This window comes from Pezoporus occidentalis, unplaced genomic scaffold (genome assembly GCF_034315485.1).
Source record: "Pezoporus occidentalis ecotype Australia unplaced genomic scaffold, CSIRO_AGI_Poc_V1 ctg195, whole genome shotgun sequence".
In the NCBI taxonomy this organism is placed as follows: domain Eukaryota; kingdom Metazoa; phylum Chordata; class Aves; order Psittaciformes; family Psittacidae; genus Pezoporus; species Pezoporus occidentalis.
The window spans coordinates 1,141,111-1,155,000 of record NW_026913800.1 but is presented as its reverse complement, the minus strand read 5'-3'; the positions used below and the strand labels follow the sequence as shown (position 1 = coordinate 1,155,000).

The window sequence follows — 13,890 nt, the reverse complement described above, 5'->3', positions numbered from 1 at the left end:
TATTAAGAGAGCACTGTCCAAATGGTGTCAGCTGCAGAGGGATCCTTAGAAGGGATGTTAACTGGGCAGTTAAATATATTGATCTTCAATGTGTAAAAAGGCTATCCAATGCATTTGAAAAGCAACAGAGAATGAGTTGATGAAGTCATGTTTCTGTTTGTTCAGTGCTCTGGAATACACAACCTTACCTTGTCTTTAAAATGTCTTCCTTGTAACAAAAGACACTGTATAGTCGTTTTTTTGTAACTGCATAAAGTCAAGTTTACTTTAGAAGAAGTGAAGTAAGAAATATGCCGTCTTGGAAGGGAATATGTTGCAGTGAGACCAGAAGAAGTTTCTTTTCCTATTTTCTGATATGCCTGCAGTCATGCGTGTAGCACAGGTATGAGCCTGCAGGTGGGGAGTTTTAACAGTCTCTGATAGCTGCCACCACGCTACCACATGATCTACATTTTCGGTTGACTGCATTTAATGACAGTATGCTGACAGCAATTACATAGGACAAGAATTTCAGGTGATAGTGTATCTACTTTCTCGGGGTGAATTCATCGTATGTTTTGACAGTGGTGAAATTTTCCAGCTGGTGGTTCTATTTTCTATTAAGAAAATTTGAATTGCAGAGATCAGAAATAGCGTAAATGCCCTAGAAATGTTGTGGGGGTTTTTTAGACTGTTACCCATCAGGTGATTCTGTAGCAAACTCTGGATTTAGGAAAAAAAAAATCTGTTTTTTATTGGTTGATGTAATTAAGTGATATCTTAAAAGGCTGGTTATACTTGGTTCAGTGTCCAGAAAACCTTACTTTGTTTGGTCTTATGATCAAATAGTGTTTGTCAAAGTTATTTACTCTGCCAGTGAGAATTGGTATAATTTCTGAAGATATTTTTAGCCGTCTAGAGTTCAGGAAAGAACCAGCTGAATATCATTATGGGCTAAAAAATATATTTTAGAACTGCCTACAGGAAATGTTTGTTAATGCTCTATTTTGTGAATTGAGAAACTGATCACTGTATCTCCTTAAATCTAATAGGTAGTGGAGTCTGATGAAGCATTAGAAGATGAGATTCCAGATTCCCCAGGGGTGGAAAAACAAGACAAAGAGAAAGAGAATAAAGACTCTAAGAAACTTCGTTGTGAGTTGAAAATTTTCCATGAATTGTTTTAGCAATGCTCACTTTCATCTTTTTTGCATCTTCAGTATTATGTGTCAGTAGAGAAGAATTCAAAAGGACAGCTAGAAATGAAACTACTCCAGTTTTGGGACAGGGTTTTATATAGTTTATTCTAGATCCTGATGGCAGTTAGCAGGCTTTCTTCCATGTTTTAATAATCATAAAAAAAAAAAAAGGAAATAGGAAAAAAATGTACGCGTCTTTAGCTCCTACTGTATGATGCGTGAAAAAAATAGGAGAAAATAGGCAGTGGTGAAATAGATTATTTTTGGGGTGCTGTCAAATGCACAGAAGTAATTAGACGTTTGTTTTTTCTGACTTCTGTGGTTTTGATTAAGAATTGTCTTTGTGAGAGAGTTGTCTTGGTGGTTTGAAAAATGGATGCTATTTACTTGGAGTTACAAAAGGAAAAAAAAGTGGATGTATTGCAAATTTGAATAGGGTTTTTAATGTGGTTTTGAGCTTAATTTTTTGATGTTGGTTCTTTGACAGATAAATGCAGTATTGATTCTTTGGATATTCATGCTAAATGTGTTTCTCTTCTCAGCAGCGAAAGCACCTAGCAATATAGATTCCACAGATCAGAAAAAGACCAAAACAAAGCTCAAGAAGTTCCTTACACGGCGCCCTACGTTACAAGCTGTCCGTGAAAAAGGCTACATTAAGGGTAAATGAACCTTTTTAACAAAGGAAAAAATTTGGAAAACTGGATTTAGGAGTGTCTGTGTAGAATGGGGCTGAAAATGGTCTAGTTTTAGAGTAAAACACATGTACATAGCTGGTTTAACAGAAATCTTGGCTGTATAGTGGAACTGGTGTTTTATTGTGATAATCGTATGTCCTTACAAGGGAAAGCACAGTCATTTGGGTACAAAGCTGAATGTGCTTACCTGTTTCACAAGGATGTTTTTGTCTGAGTGGAACCGACAATAATGTGCCATCTCAATAAGAAAGGAAATATTCAGGCAAACCAGCATGAGGGTAAAGGAGTCTTAACTTGAACATCTTTCTGCCGTAACCTTTTCTGAATGTATACCTTTTTTAATTGTTTCACAATGAGTCTTAGAGATATTCTTGAATCAAACTTCTGAAAGAATCGATTTCCATTTGTCATACATGTTAAAATTTTGAGAGAACAGTATTTGCAGAGGTTTAAGTTAATGTATTTGTGTAAATTACTGGCTTGGTACTCATTGTAAAGCTTTATTTATTTGTATGCTTTGGCAGGAGTTGTAGGTGGTGCTCTACTAGGGTCAGAATAGTGTATTGGTAGGCAAATATCAGACCAAATACTATTGTGATTTGCCTAACTACATACTTTAACAGGTGTGCTTCTGTTGCATGTGGCATTTGATATATTTGTGTATCTGCAAATATAATTTAACTGTAAATTATGGAATTTTTGTTTTGCTCTGCTTTACAGTTTAATATTCATGTCATTGCTCAGTGACATAACTTCTGACAAGGAACAGTGAATACAAAGCCAAGTTTAATTTGTACACGTGCATGCTGATGATTGGATTTTTTAAATAAAGACATTAAGGAATTAAGAGTTTGTTTTTATTTAAAAGCATGGTGTAGATTTTGGAAGTTGGATCTGTGCTGTACAGTTTTACATTTACTGTATGAATGAAAAGTTCATTCAGAAGTATTTATTTAAAAGCCCAGTGTACTTTTATGGCTGCTACAGAAAAAGCTTAGCACACAGAAAACTTGGCAAACCCAGTCTGAGCAAAAAAAAAATGAAAAAAGCCCCACTTGGAACAGCATGCACTAAGCAGAGAAGTAACCATGGTGAAGTTTTGTGGAAAAACAAAATTACAAAGGTTACTTTAAAATGAGGGATAAAAGTATGATTCCTTATGTGGAAATTATCAAAGTTGGAAGTAATTGTAGCAAATTAGTTTGCTGCTACCTAGTATTTTCTTGTGCTGTCTAATCTGCCTTGCTTTATCTGCTATAGCTGCATGCTAGCCTTGCTTTCTACTGTGTGGGCTTTTCCAGTCCTTTACTACTGATTCTGCTGGAGTAGCAACAGCAGGACTGAGGTGTTTTGGGTCACCAGCCTTGTACGCATATAGCTAATAATGGCATTATGTGCCGGTTTTCATACTGTATAATTGGTTTGGTGTGCTGCTTGCATTTCCCAAAGCAGTAGTCAGATGCAAGTGTTGTTAATGAATCTACTTAGATTGCTAAACATGAAAAATGGGCTAGATGCTATGCATGATGCAAATGCAAGAACAGTTTCTATCTTGCATAAGCTCTGAAGTAAGATCTACTAGATACTGTGAAGACTGCCACTTATTTACCTGCTACCTTATTTAACGTATTAAAATAAGGTAAAAACTTTCTTCCATTTAGGAGTGTGAGCTATTTTAGTCTCATGCATCTGAACAGGGGAGGCCATCTATTATTTGGTCATCTTTGATGAAAACCATAGAAATGGGTCTTGGAAGGACTTTGGTGATAACAAAATGTGAACATGAGGAGTTAACATGTTACTGAAATACACTGAAATGTTGCAAGAATCTGTTCTCTGCTCAAGCTGATTTTTATATTTGCTCCACTTTATGATAGAAAACATGCTCACTGGATTGTGTAGTTTTGCAAACAAGACTCAAAGCTACTTTTGTCCATAAATATCTGTATTGACATTCCAACCTTGAGGACAGGTTGCATAGTTATACTTTCATCCATTCAGAGCTCTTTGATATAAAGGTCTGTCATTTACAAATCCATGTCAGAACTTCCATTAGTTAAAGACTATGTTGAAGTAAATATGTAATGCTGGGTTAAACAGCAAGTGCAATGAAAGATGCAATTTTACAGGGTTTTCCAACAAACAATGCCAACAGCTTTCACTTTGATTAAAGTTTATTGTCTCTGTTCAGATTTTGAACAAAGGTTACAGTAAGTACATTTTGAACTTGGAACAGGAATGGAGTGTAACAAGGCTTTTGAATCCATTATTTCTTATTACTGTAATGACTGTATGACTCTTACAGGTGTCTTCTGCTGGATTAAAATAATTTCAGTAGCAGAATTTCCTTACTCAGAGACTCATGTTTGTGTAACTGCTGGCACTCTTTCTTACTGCGAGCTTTTTCTTGCTGGGAACTGCTGGGAGCTCTTTTCAGAACTTTCACTCTAATACTGCGACAATTGTATCCAGTAGGCTTTGCCCTGTGTAGAGGTTTGTTTTAATCTAAACTAGTTCTGTCACTTGAGTCCTGTTCCACTGTAAATCAGTCTCTTTACTTGGTTCCAGATCAAGTGTTTGGTTCCAATCTCACCAGCTTGTGTCAAAGAGAAAACAGCACGGTGCCAAAGTTCGTGAAGCTGTGCATTGAGCATGTTGAGGAACATGGTATGGCTGAAGTTTTTTGTTTCCAAATCTCTCTTGCTAACCACATGATCTGATTTTGAATGTTTCAATCCTTAAAATGCTGTAGATTTATTTGGGAAAAGTAATCTGAAGTTTGCATCTGTAGTTAGCAATGAGTTTTCAAGGGCGGGGGTGGGGGGGGGGGGTTGTCTCTGTGATCCAAAATGGAGAGAGGGAAGGAAATCTTATTTTGGAGAAATTGATCCTCTTCAGTATATTTCAAGCTCAGGAGAAGGCAGGACAGCCTCCTGGCAGCAAGGATCTAAGGGAAGAGGGATTACAAGAAGTAATAGAAGAGCTCAGTCCATCAAGGTGTTTTTCCAGATGAAAAAGAGGCTGTCAGAACACAACCATTCATTTTTGGAAGGTTTAAGCATACTAACAGTCGTTTATATGAAAACTTCCTTGAAACAAACTCATAGGAAAAAGTTGTATTCCTGCTCTGTATATGCCCTGAAGAAGATACTGGTTTGATGCCCTTCAGCCAGTTACACTGATTGCTATGTGAAGAGCTGTGCAATTCTGGACATTATCAGTATCCACATATTTACTCAATTTTTGTTTGCTTTTATTGAAAATAAGTCACTCCTACTTAATAACTGAGAAAATTGTTTGAAACCTACATGTGATTTTTGGGGTTGTCTGATACAAGTGACATTGCCATATTTTTGTTGAAAATATATCGGTTATGGCTCCTGATATGGCTGTACTCTGTCCTGGTTTTCTTGCTTCTTTCTTGCTGTTGTCATTGCCCTATCTCTTGGAAAAGATGACTGAGAGGTGATTATGGAATCTTCATAATCATAATTCAGATATATACCAATCTTTTAATCTGAAAACATTGTCTTGAGAATCAGGGTAAGTGTTACAGGGGAATAACACATGAGAATTTTAAGGCATCTTCCATGGGAACTTCATTTAGGATTTTGTGCAGCTGGTAGTCCTCTTTCTCAATGCTGCTGTCTTATGGCCTGGGAGGGAAAAATAACCGCTTCTGTTGCCATACCCCAGTTCAACAAACTGCCCCCTTATTTGTAACAGCAGGCTTTATTCCATTTGTGATCTGCAGTTTGTGAGAAAGGGGTTATTTTGTTTTGTTCTTTTTTTATTTCTTTTTTTATTTTAAAGGCAGGACTGCAGTGAAGATAGTGAAGTTTTCCTTTTTTAAATACCTGAGGGGAAGCTGACAGAAATGAACAGCTTTACCCCCCTGCTTCTCCAACTCTTCTTCCTACTGCCAATACACTTCAAATCAGTTCTTTCTGTAAAGGAATGACTAGTGGATTATGGGGAAAAGGGATATGTCAGATGGTGCTGGTAACTGTGCTGTGTTGCATCAGACAACTCCTTGAGGAGCTACAGGGACTTGCAGGTATTCTGGCAACACTCACCCTTTCAGTGGCACTGACTCACATGCTGCATTCAAGTGGCGTTTCAATTAAATTCTTTACCTCCTAATCACTTCTGAGTAACTGCAGTAGCAACCACAGACCCATTTTTCTTTTCTGGTAGAGTGTGCAATATTGTAAAAGCAAAAGACTACCCGTTTTATTTTGTAGGCTGTTGGGTATTGATGAGTGTGCATGCACATCATTACTTTTCTGTGCAGACCGGTCACTTGGCAACTTTGAGATGCTCTCTATGCATGACTTGATTTTTCTTAACCATACATTAAAAAATCGAACATCCACAAAATACTTGGTTCTTGCATGTTGGAGCCCCATATACTCCCTGCCGACCCACCAAGAGCATCTTACAGACCCCTAGTCTCATTGGGGAAACTTAGAGCTGTTGCCTCATTACTACTGTTCTACTGTGTAGGAAGTTTCAGAAATTACTTTGAGCTGGATGCTGCCAGACCTGTGCAGGCAAACTAAACCTCCTCTGATATGCCCTCCCCATTAAAAAAGCTAGTTTATTTTTTTGTCGTTGAACTGAGTGTTCTTTTTTACAAGATGGGTTTCTTTTAATTTTAATGGGTAGACCTATAAAGAAGCAGCATAATGATTCCAGAGTTCATGCATGGGCAAGGTATTAAAACAGATTTAATCCCTTTGTTTTAGGATTAGATGTTGATGGCTTATACCGAGTTAGTGGCAATCTTGCAGTGATACAGAAGCTAAGATTTGCAGTCAATCATGGTAAGTTTCCTTCAACTGTATTACAATTGCATATGCTTTTGGATTATTGAAGTTCATAGAAAGTTCAGGAAAAAGTTTTCTTAATGTGTGACTGCAGTCTTTCATGAGAAGTGATTGTCATCTTTAAAATTACTTCAGAATTGCAGAATTTAGTGTGTAATACACATCATTTGAAAAACCTTGCATCCTGGAGGTTTAGTGTTCTGTGGAGCATAGAGGCATTTCCAGAACACAATTCTAAAGAAAGATGCTAATAGAACTCGAATCAGAATGGTTTGAGTTGGAAGGGATGTTGAAGACCACCTAATTCCAACCCCCTTCAGTGGGCAGGAACACCTTCCACTAGACCAGGTTGCTCAAAGCCGCTTCCAGCCTGACGTTGAACACTGCAGGGATGGGGCAGCCACCGCTTCTCTGGGCAACCTGTTCCAGTGCCTCACCACCCTCTCGCAGTGAAGAGCTTCTTCCTAATATTTGAATTTGAAGGGAGGGGATTATTTTTAAGTGACTGGAAAAACAGTAAGCATATTAAACATCCACTAGCATTAAATTTTTAAGTTAATGCTTTGTAGCAAGGTTTGCTACTCCTTTTTAGTATGTGGCTGTTTAGCTCCTCTGCCATACTCTGTATAAACCCCTTTCACATATGGCTGTATTTCAGTGTTCAGTGAGAATCAATAGGCAGCTTGCAATTAGGAAGAGGACAGTAGCCCATCTACAATTTGACCTCTCATTCCCTGATTAGCAGGATCTAACAGTAACTTTTGTGTTGCATCAGCAGTTTCTATTCCCCTCTGAAAAATACCATTTGTGTAGGGGAGCTGCATGCAGTGCAGTAGGCAGAGTTTGGCCATCTATGTGTGTAGTGGTTGAGCTTTTGTATCCCCTTTTACACTGCAGCAGGGCTGTGAGTCTTCACTGCTGTAAGAACAGAAGAGTACTTCAGTTTATTTGTAAAAAAGCTTTTATAGCTAAATTGTTAACGTTAACGCTATTCATGTTTTCTCTTTCAGATGAGAAGTTAGACTTGAATGACAGTAAATGGGAAGACATACATGTCATCACAGGAGCTCTAAAGATGTTTTTCAGAGAATTGCCAGAGCCACTGTTCACTTACAATCACTTCAATGACTTTGTCAATGCAATTAGTAAGTCTGGAAAACCTGTGTGTGCTTGGTTTCTATATAAGTTCCTCTCAATACATGTAATTTTCAACAGTAAAAAGAATGTTTTGGTTATGAACATGTGTCAGGTTTCCCTAAAATTGCCTGTCAGTAATGCACGGTCCTGCCAGCAGGTGTCAGTATTTTATCTCATATAAGCACTGCAAAACGTTTGCTTTTATTCTCTCTCTGTTAAATTTTATGCTGAAGTTTGAAACAAAAAACCTGAATTTTTATTTCTGCATCTCATCCTTTTGCAGAACAAGAACCAAGGCAGCGTGTCCATGCTGTTAAAGATTTAATCAAACAGTTGCCAAAACCAAACCAGGACACTATGCAGGTACTCTTTAGACATCTGAAGAGGTAAGTAGCAGATAGAAGGAAAGGCTTTGTGTTGTGGAGCATCAATTAAAGCTAACTAGTCCAATTAAAAGTATTAGGTGACTGTTCCTACTGCATATTTCTTACCTGTATTTGATTTGATGAAACCAGTATATCAGTCTGTATTTATACAAGCTTGCAGAGCCCCAAACAGACTTCAGAGAAAATGTCATAGTTGTGGTGTTCCCTGCCAAGCCCTTGTGTTTGAGGGATTGTAAGAGGATCAGGAATAGCATTTCAAAATAAAACTTTTCCATAGAGGAAATCACAGCAGCTGTAGGTCCTGATAACAAGACTACTCATTAAATAAATACTGTGAATATTCATTTGCTTAGGACTGTGCCTTTTCCTATTATACTTTTACTCTAGTACTGATAAATCCCTCTTTATGTATCTTTTTTTTCTCTTTCAGAGTTGTAGAAAATGGAGAAAAGAACCGAATGACATATCAAAGTGTAGCAATAGTTTTTGGTCCAACCTTATTAAAACCAGAGAAAGAGACTGGTAACATAGCAGTCCACACAGTATACCAGAATCAGATTGTAGAGTTAATTCTGCTGGAATTGAATTCCATCTTTGGACGCTGACATTTTTCTTGGAGTAGAAACTGGAAGTGATGGATTGACAGCAGTACTCCATCAGAAGGAAAATCTCTTGCTGTACATGATGTATTATGTTTGTGGACCAAGCAGCAACTTGTTTTTTGCACTTTTGGGAGGGGAGAAACAGGAGAAATGTTTGACCACTTTAATGCAAATTAAAGACATCACTTTGGTTTTCTTTGAAAAGTTCAATGTAAAAAGTGAATAGAAAAGTTTATAGTTTGCCTTTTTTACAGTAGCATTGGAAAAATGTAATATAGGTTCATACACTGGATTTCTTGGAGAGTAAAGCTATTAATCTCAAACTGGATAATCTGGAATTTAATCTTAAAATTCTGCCACTTTATATGGAAAATTCCTACCAACTGGTATGGAAGAATTCAGTGAAGTTACATCTTAACCTTGTCTATTACAACCTACTCAGATCTGCATAGCACTTTTCCAAGGGGTTTCTGCATGCAGTGACTGTCTTAAATTTGTGCTAACGGTTTGGTTTAGTTTTTCAAATCTAATTCTTCGCTTGATATCTGCTGTCTTCCCTCACCCACCATTTTTCTTTCTTCCTTTTATTCCCCAGCAAACTTTCTGAAACTTCTTAGTTTCCTTATAAAACAGCACACTATTTCAAACACTGAACTGGTAAGAATATCCAGCAATGGATATTTGTTTTGTGGCACAATAGAAGTCATATTTAATAAACATGTTCATTTTTTCAGGGTGTTTCCTGAGCTTAGTTTTGTGTTATACTGATTTAAAACTAAAATCCTAAGTAAATACGGACTGTAACAGTGTTGAGTTCTTGGTATAATGCTGTGGTAGTGGAAGTTTCTTGATGTAAATACAGGCTGTCCTTTTGATTCTTGTATATAATTCAGGTCCTGTATAGTTTAAGAACACTTCAGTCACACATTTCTAATCATGGATAGATTAGCTACAGTAGCATAATGTTACCAGTGGATGTCTGGGTTTCAACAGGGAAACAGGTTTTGGGGAGGGAGGGAGGGGGCTTACTGTGTGCACTTTTAGATGTTAATTACATTTGCGGGCAAATAACTGTAATGCAAATGGTACTGGAGAAATACTGAGTGTGCTTGCTACATTGTTAATGCACTACAAGAGGAGCCGTTTAGGTTATTTAATATGTACAGGATATGTTAGAAAAATGTATTATGAATTCTAACATCGACAGATAGTGAAACTCATGTTTTGATAGGTAGATGTTTGATGGAATCCATGATGCTAAATTGAAGATTTTCTTTTTACATTAATGTAGAATAATTTGTAAAATTGGTTTTGAAAGATTTTGTTACAGGGAGCATGGTCTGCTGAAGATTTTTTTTAAATGTATTTTTCTAGACTAACTGCTGTATCTGACATATTTGTTATGTCTAACCTGAATAAAGAAAACCATTAGTTCTTTTAGAGTTTGCCATTCCCACTTCAGACAACATGAACCCCTTTAAACAGTAAGACCAATGTATCTTACTGCTTGGCATGGATACTACTTGTGACAAAGGGTTGTATTGCTGGATTAAAAGATGAATGCTTACTTTGTAACCTGAGAGTTTAGGAACTTCCCACTCCCTTTCTTTAACAACTTAAATTCTAACGTAAGGTTCAGAGAGGGCAGAAGTAATTTATTGATATAAATTCTTTAAACCATAACCCAGCTTACAGTAGGTTCCAAGTACAGAAAGCAGGTACATTGGGAAATAACTGTATTTTGCCTTTGATCTGTTGCATTCCTTTCACAACACAGTTCTGGCTTACAGCAGAGGGGATGTGCAGTGAAGTACTGAGGTGTAACCAGTTGAATGGTACGAGAATTTCATGAGCATAGGGCTTGCATGAGAAGTCTTCAGAGATTAAAGAGAAGACGAGTTACCTTGTGGCTTTCTCACTGTCTTCTTGTGGTAATGGTGAAGTCTTGTGGTTTGTTGCAAAGCGACCTGGGTGAGAATTGTGAAAGCTCCGTCTCCCATTGCGTTGTCAGCTCCTGGTAGGCTGTCAAACTGGAGCAGTGCCAAGTGGCAGGTGTGCGTCAGGCTACCAGAAAGTATCCGCAAAGCTGAAGTCTGTTGCTGCGGATTATTCAAATCCCAGCTTCAGCTGTGAAATGAAAAAGAATTCCCACTGCTAAATGAGAGGGCTTACCCACAGGTCACCTTTTCTGTATGAGTGCTATGTTTTTCAAAGAAAGAATGCCTTTTTAGAACAATTTGATAATGAGGATGTCACACTTTTCCTTGTATTCCCCCAAAATAAAGCATTCTGTTACTACAATTTATGGTATGGTTTTGTGCAGTGAAGTTGTCATGTTTTAATGTTCTCATTTTTAGTTTGGGGAGGGGAGAGGTATTTTTTTAATTGAAAGGTGTAGCTGAACATTCGAGGCAGTCAGCAAGAGGAGGCTGTCCAAGCTGATGGTATGCTTGTCGTGACCAACTTGAAACTGTGTGTATCAGCACATTGGGTTTATTCACTACTCAAAATACCTTGCTTGTTCCTGCAGTTAGCTTTCTTTTAAAATTCAAACCCAGATTTTTGCACAAAGATAGCAGGGGAAAACTCTTTATGTTAAATGAAACATAATTATATATTCCTCAGTTTGTTTTAAATCGGGTTTGGTTCTGCTTTAAAACCAATATATAGTAAATATAAACTTTTGCAGCCATAACCACTCAAAGATTCTGGAGGTCCAATATTATGAATCAGTGCCAGCTGAAATTCTTTTCTAGCCGTGTTCATCTCTGTAGATCACCTGCACAACATTAGTACCAAGAAATTCTCAGACTTGTACTTGATCTGTACCAGTTGCGGGTTTCTTCACTTTAAAACTTGAGAGAGAATGGGCACAAAAAGGATAAGGCAAATAGAGTCATTCTGTGTAAACTAATTTTTTTAAATCAGAGTTGCATGTAAGTGAGGCTTCCTGTGTGCAAGTGGGTTGGTCATGCTGACCACCTAGGCCCAGACTTTCCATCTTCACAGAAAGGTATGATAAATTCCCTTTGTACTGAACCCATTTTGTCCTGGCAAGGGCATCCTTGGCTTGCAGAGTGAGAGAGAAGGGAGTTTGTAGGTGAAACAGCATCAGTTTACTCCAATGCGGAGCCCTGACTTTTTCCCCATAGTGAAGAACAGCTTTTTTTAGCCCCAAAGTAATGATATTTTCTGAATCAATTGGTTAATTCATAAGGCATAATGTAAACCAAGCACAGTGGGGCATTCTGCTGGGCAAAGGGGGAGGTACGGCATGTCTAATGAGGCCTTCTGCAGCCGCTGGGGAGAGGAGAGCTTCTCCGAAGAATCTTAATTAGGCTTCACAATTGCAAAGTTTTGTGGGCAAGCAGCTGGTAGGACTGGATCAGACCTTTACAAAAGTAGCCCTATGTGAGTGTGCGACTTAAATGAACATCTCCTCCCCCCCCCCCCCCCCGCCTTCTTGTAAACAGAGCACTTGTAAAACAAGATCACACTGTGTAACAGACCAACATGAAAGACATTCAGAGGCGAGCCGGCCTCTTGGTCCTTTTTACTGCCTTGAGAATTAAATAGCAGCTCTAATATTAGCGTTCCCTACAACTTCCACAATTGGATTTGAGTTTGTTAAGGAATTTCACTAATATCTGTCAGAAGAAGAAATCTTGTGTTGCATTCAGCAACCTCGAAACTGAAAACTGGAACATGGCAGGGTTTATTTCTCATAGAAGCCCATCTTGCAGCTTATTGCACCAAAATGTAGCTGGCTGCAGAAGTGGAGAGTGGCCCCTTAGTGTGGGAATAAGTAAATGCAAAGCACTGGAGGCAACCAGACAAAGCAGGTGTGATGGACAAGCAAGATGGCAAAGAAACAGTCACTTAGAAAATCTGCAGGAATCCAAGCCAGAGACCTGGGAAAAAGCCAGGCTGCCAAGAGAGTGTGTTTGGGGTTTTCCTTTTCTTTTTTCCTTCTTTTTCCACAATGCAGGTGAAGGCCTGGCTATGTTTTGTAGGGGTACGTTGCTCTGTAAACAGAGTTCAAGTGACATTGCAAAACAGCAGTGCCCACCCTTCTCTAGACTTTTCCATAGCAGCTTCTGTGTCAGCTGATGTGCTTCTCTTCAGTTTCAATTGACCCAAACACCTGAGTGCTAATGGGGTTCAACAAGTATGTTCCTTCAGTATAATCGTGAATGCACAACTAGCATCTGCGTGATACAAACATAAACTTGTTCTCAGTTTGGCAGCATTCTGCTGGTGGCACTGGATGCCCCATCCAAGATCAGAACCAGATCCTGAAGGGCACCAGTTTGTTTGTTACAAACTCAGCACTCAGGAAGAAGGAAATGTATGAAGCTGAACAGGGGGAGTATGCAGAAAAAATAAAACCCAAAGCTAAACTATCCCTACAACGAGTTTAGATTTGCATGTATGGTATAGATCTGCTCAGAATAGTTTGAAAATTCATAGTGTCTAAGAAACAGCTGTCCTCACAAAACAAAACTACTGTAATTAAAAGTTGTCTTTTTTTATATATCTAGCACTGGAAGATAACTGTTAAACGCTGATCAGCTTGTCTAGTTGTCATAGAATCATAGAATGGGTTGGGTTGGAAAGGACCTTAAGATCATGTAGTTCCAACTTCCCTGCCACGGGCAGGGACACCTTCCACTAGACCAGGTTGCTCAAAGCCCTATCCAGCCCGGCCTTGGACACTGCCAGGGATGGGGCAGCCACATCTTCCTTGTGCAGCCTGTTGCAGTGTCTCACCACCCTCACATAAATCTCCTCTTCATCATGTGCTGAATCCCGATGGTTGATCAAAGCACTGTTGGTGTGTTACCTAGCCACTGATGTGCCAGTGCCCTCTGCCTTTTCTTTACCAAGAGGGTTCACCTTCCTGCTGCAGGGGTGCTCTCCCTGGGGCTAAGTGAGTATATTGCCTGTGGGTGCTGGCCTTGGCAAGGCTTCTGCCAACACACATGTGACGTGCTCAACTTTGTGCTTGCTTCTGTGAAACAAAATGGAGACATGGCTATGCAAGAGGTCCTCTGGCATGC

General features: G+C 38.7%; 1 protein-coding gene across 14 annotated transcripts in view; it reads left to right on the top strand.

Moving 5' to 3' along the window:
* ARHGAP12 (Rho GTPase activating protein 12) overlaps positions 1-11,131 on the top strand; it is an 80,745-nt gene extending 69,614 nt beyond the window's left edge. For 10 of the 14 annotated variants that reach the window (XM_062617406.1, XM_062617407.1, XM_062617405.1 and 7 more), the window contains 7 exons: positions 1,032-1,134; positions 1,721-1,840; positions 4,445-4,543; positions 6,625-6,702; positions 7,716-7,850; positions 8,126-8,228; positions 8,659-11,131. In XM_062617406.1, coding sequence (XP_062473390.1) covers positions 1,032-1,134; positions 1,721-1,840; positions 4,445-4,543; positions 6,625-6,702; positions 7,716-7,850; positions 8,126-8,228; positions 8,659-8,833 — 813 coding nt within the window. In that variant the 3' untranslated portion in view covers positions 8,834-11,131. Of the gene's footprint in view, positions 1-1,031; positions 1,135-1,720; positions 1,841-4,444; positions 4,544-5,689; positions 6,703-7,715; positions 7,851-8,125; positions 8,229-8,658 lie in introns of those variants that run through there. The other 4 variants (XM_062617401.1, XM_062617397.1, XR_009964506.1 and 1 more) reach the window with 3 other exon arrangements.
* The last annotated feature ends 2,759 nt before the right edge of the window (positions 11,132-13,890 follow it).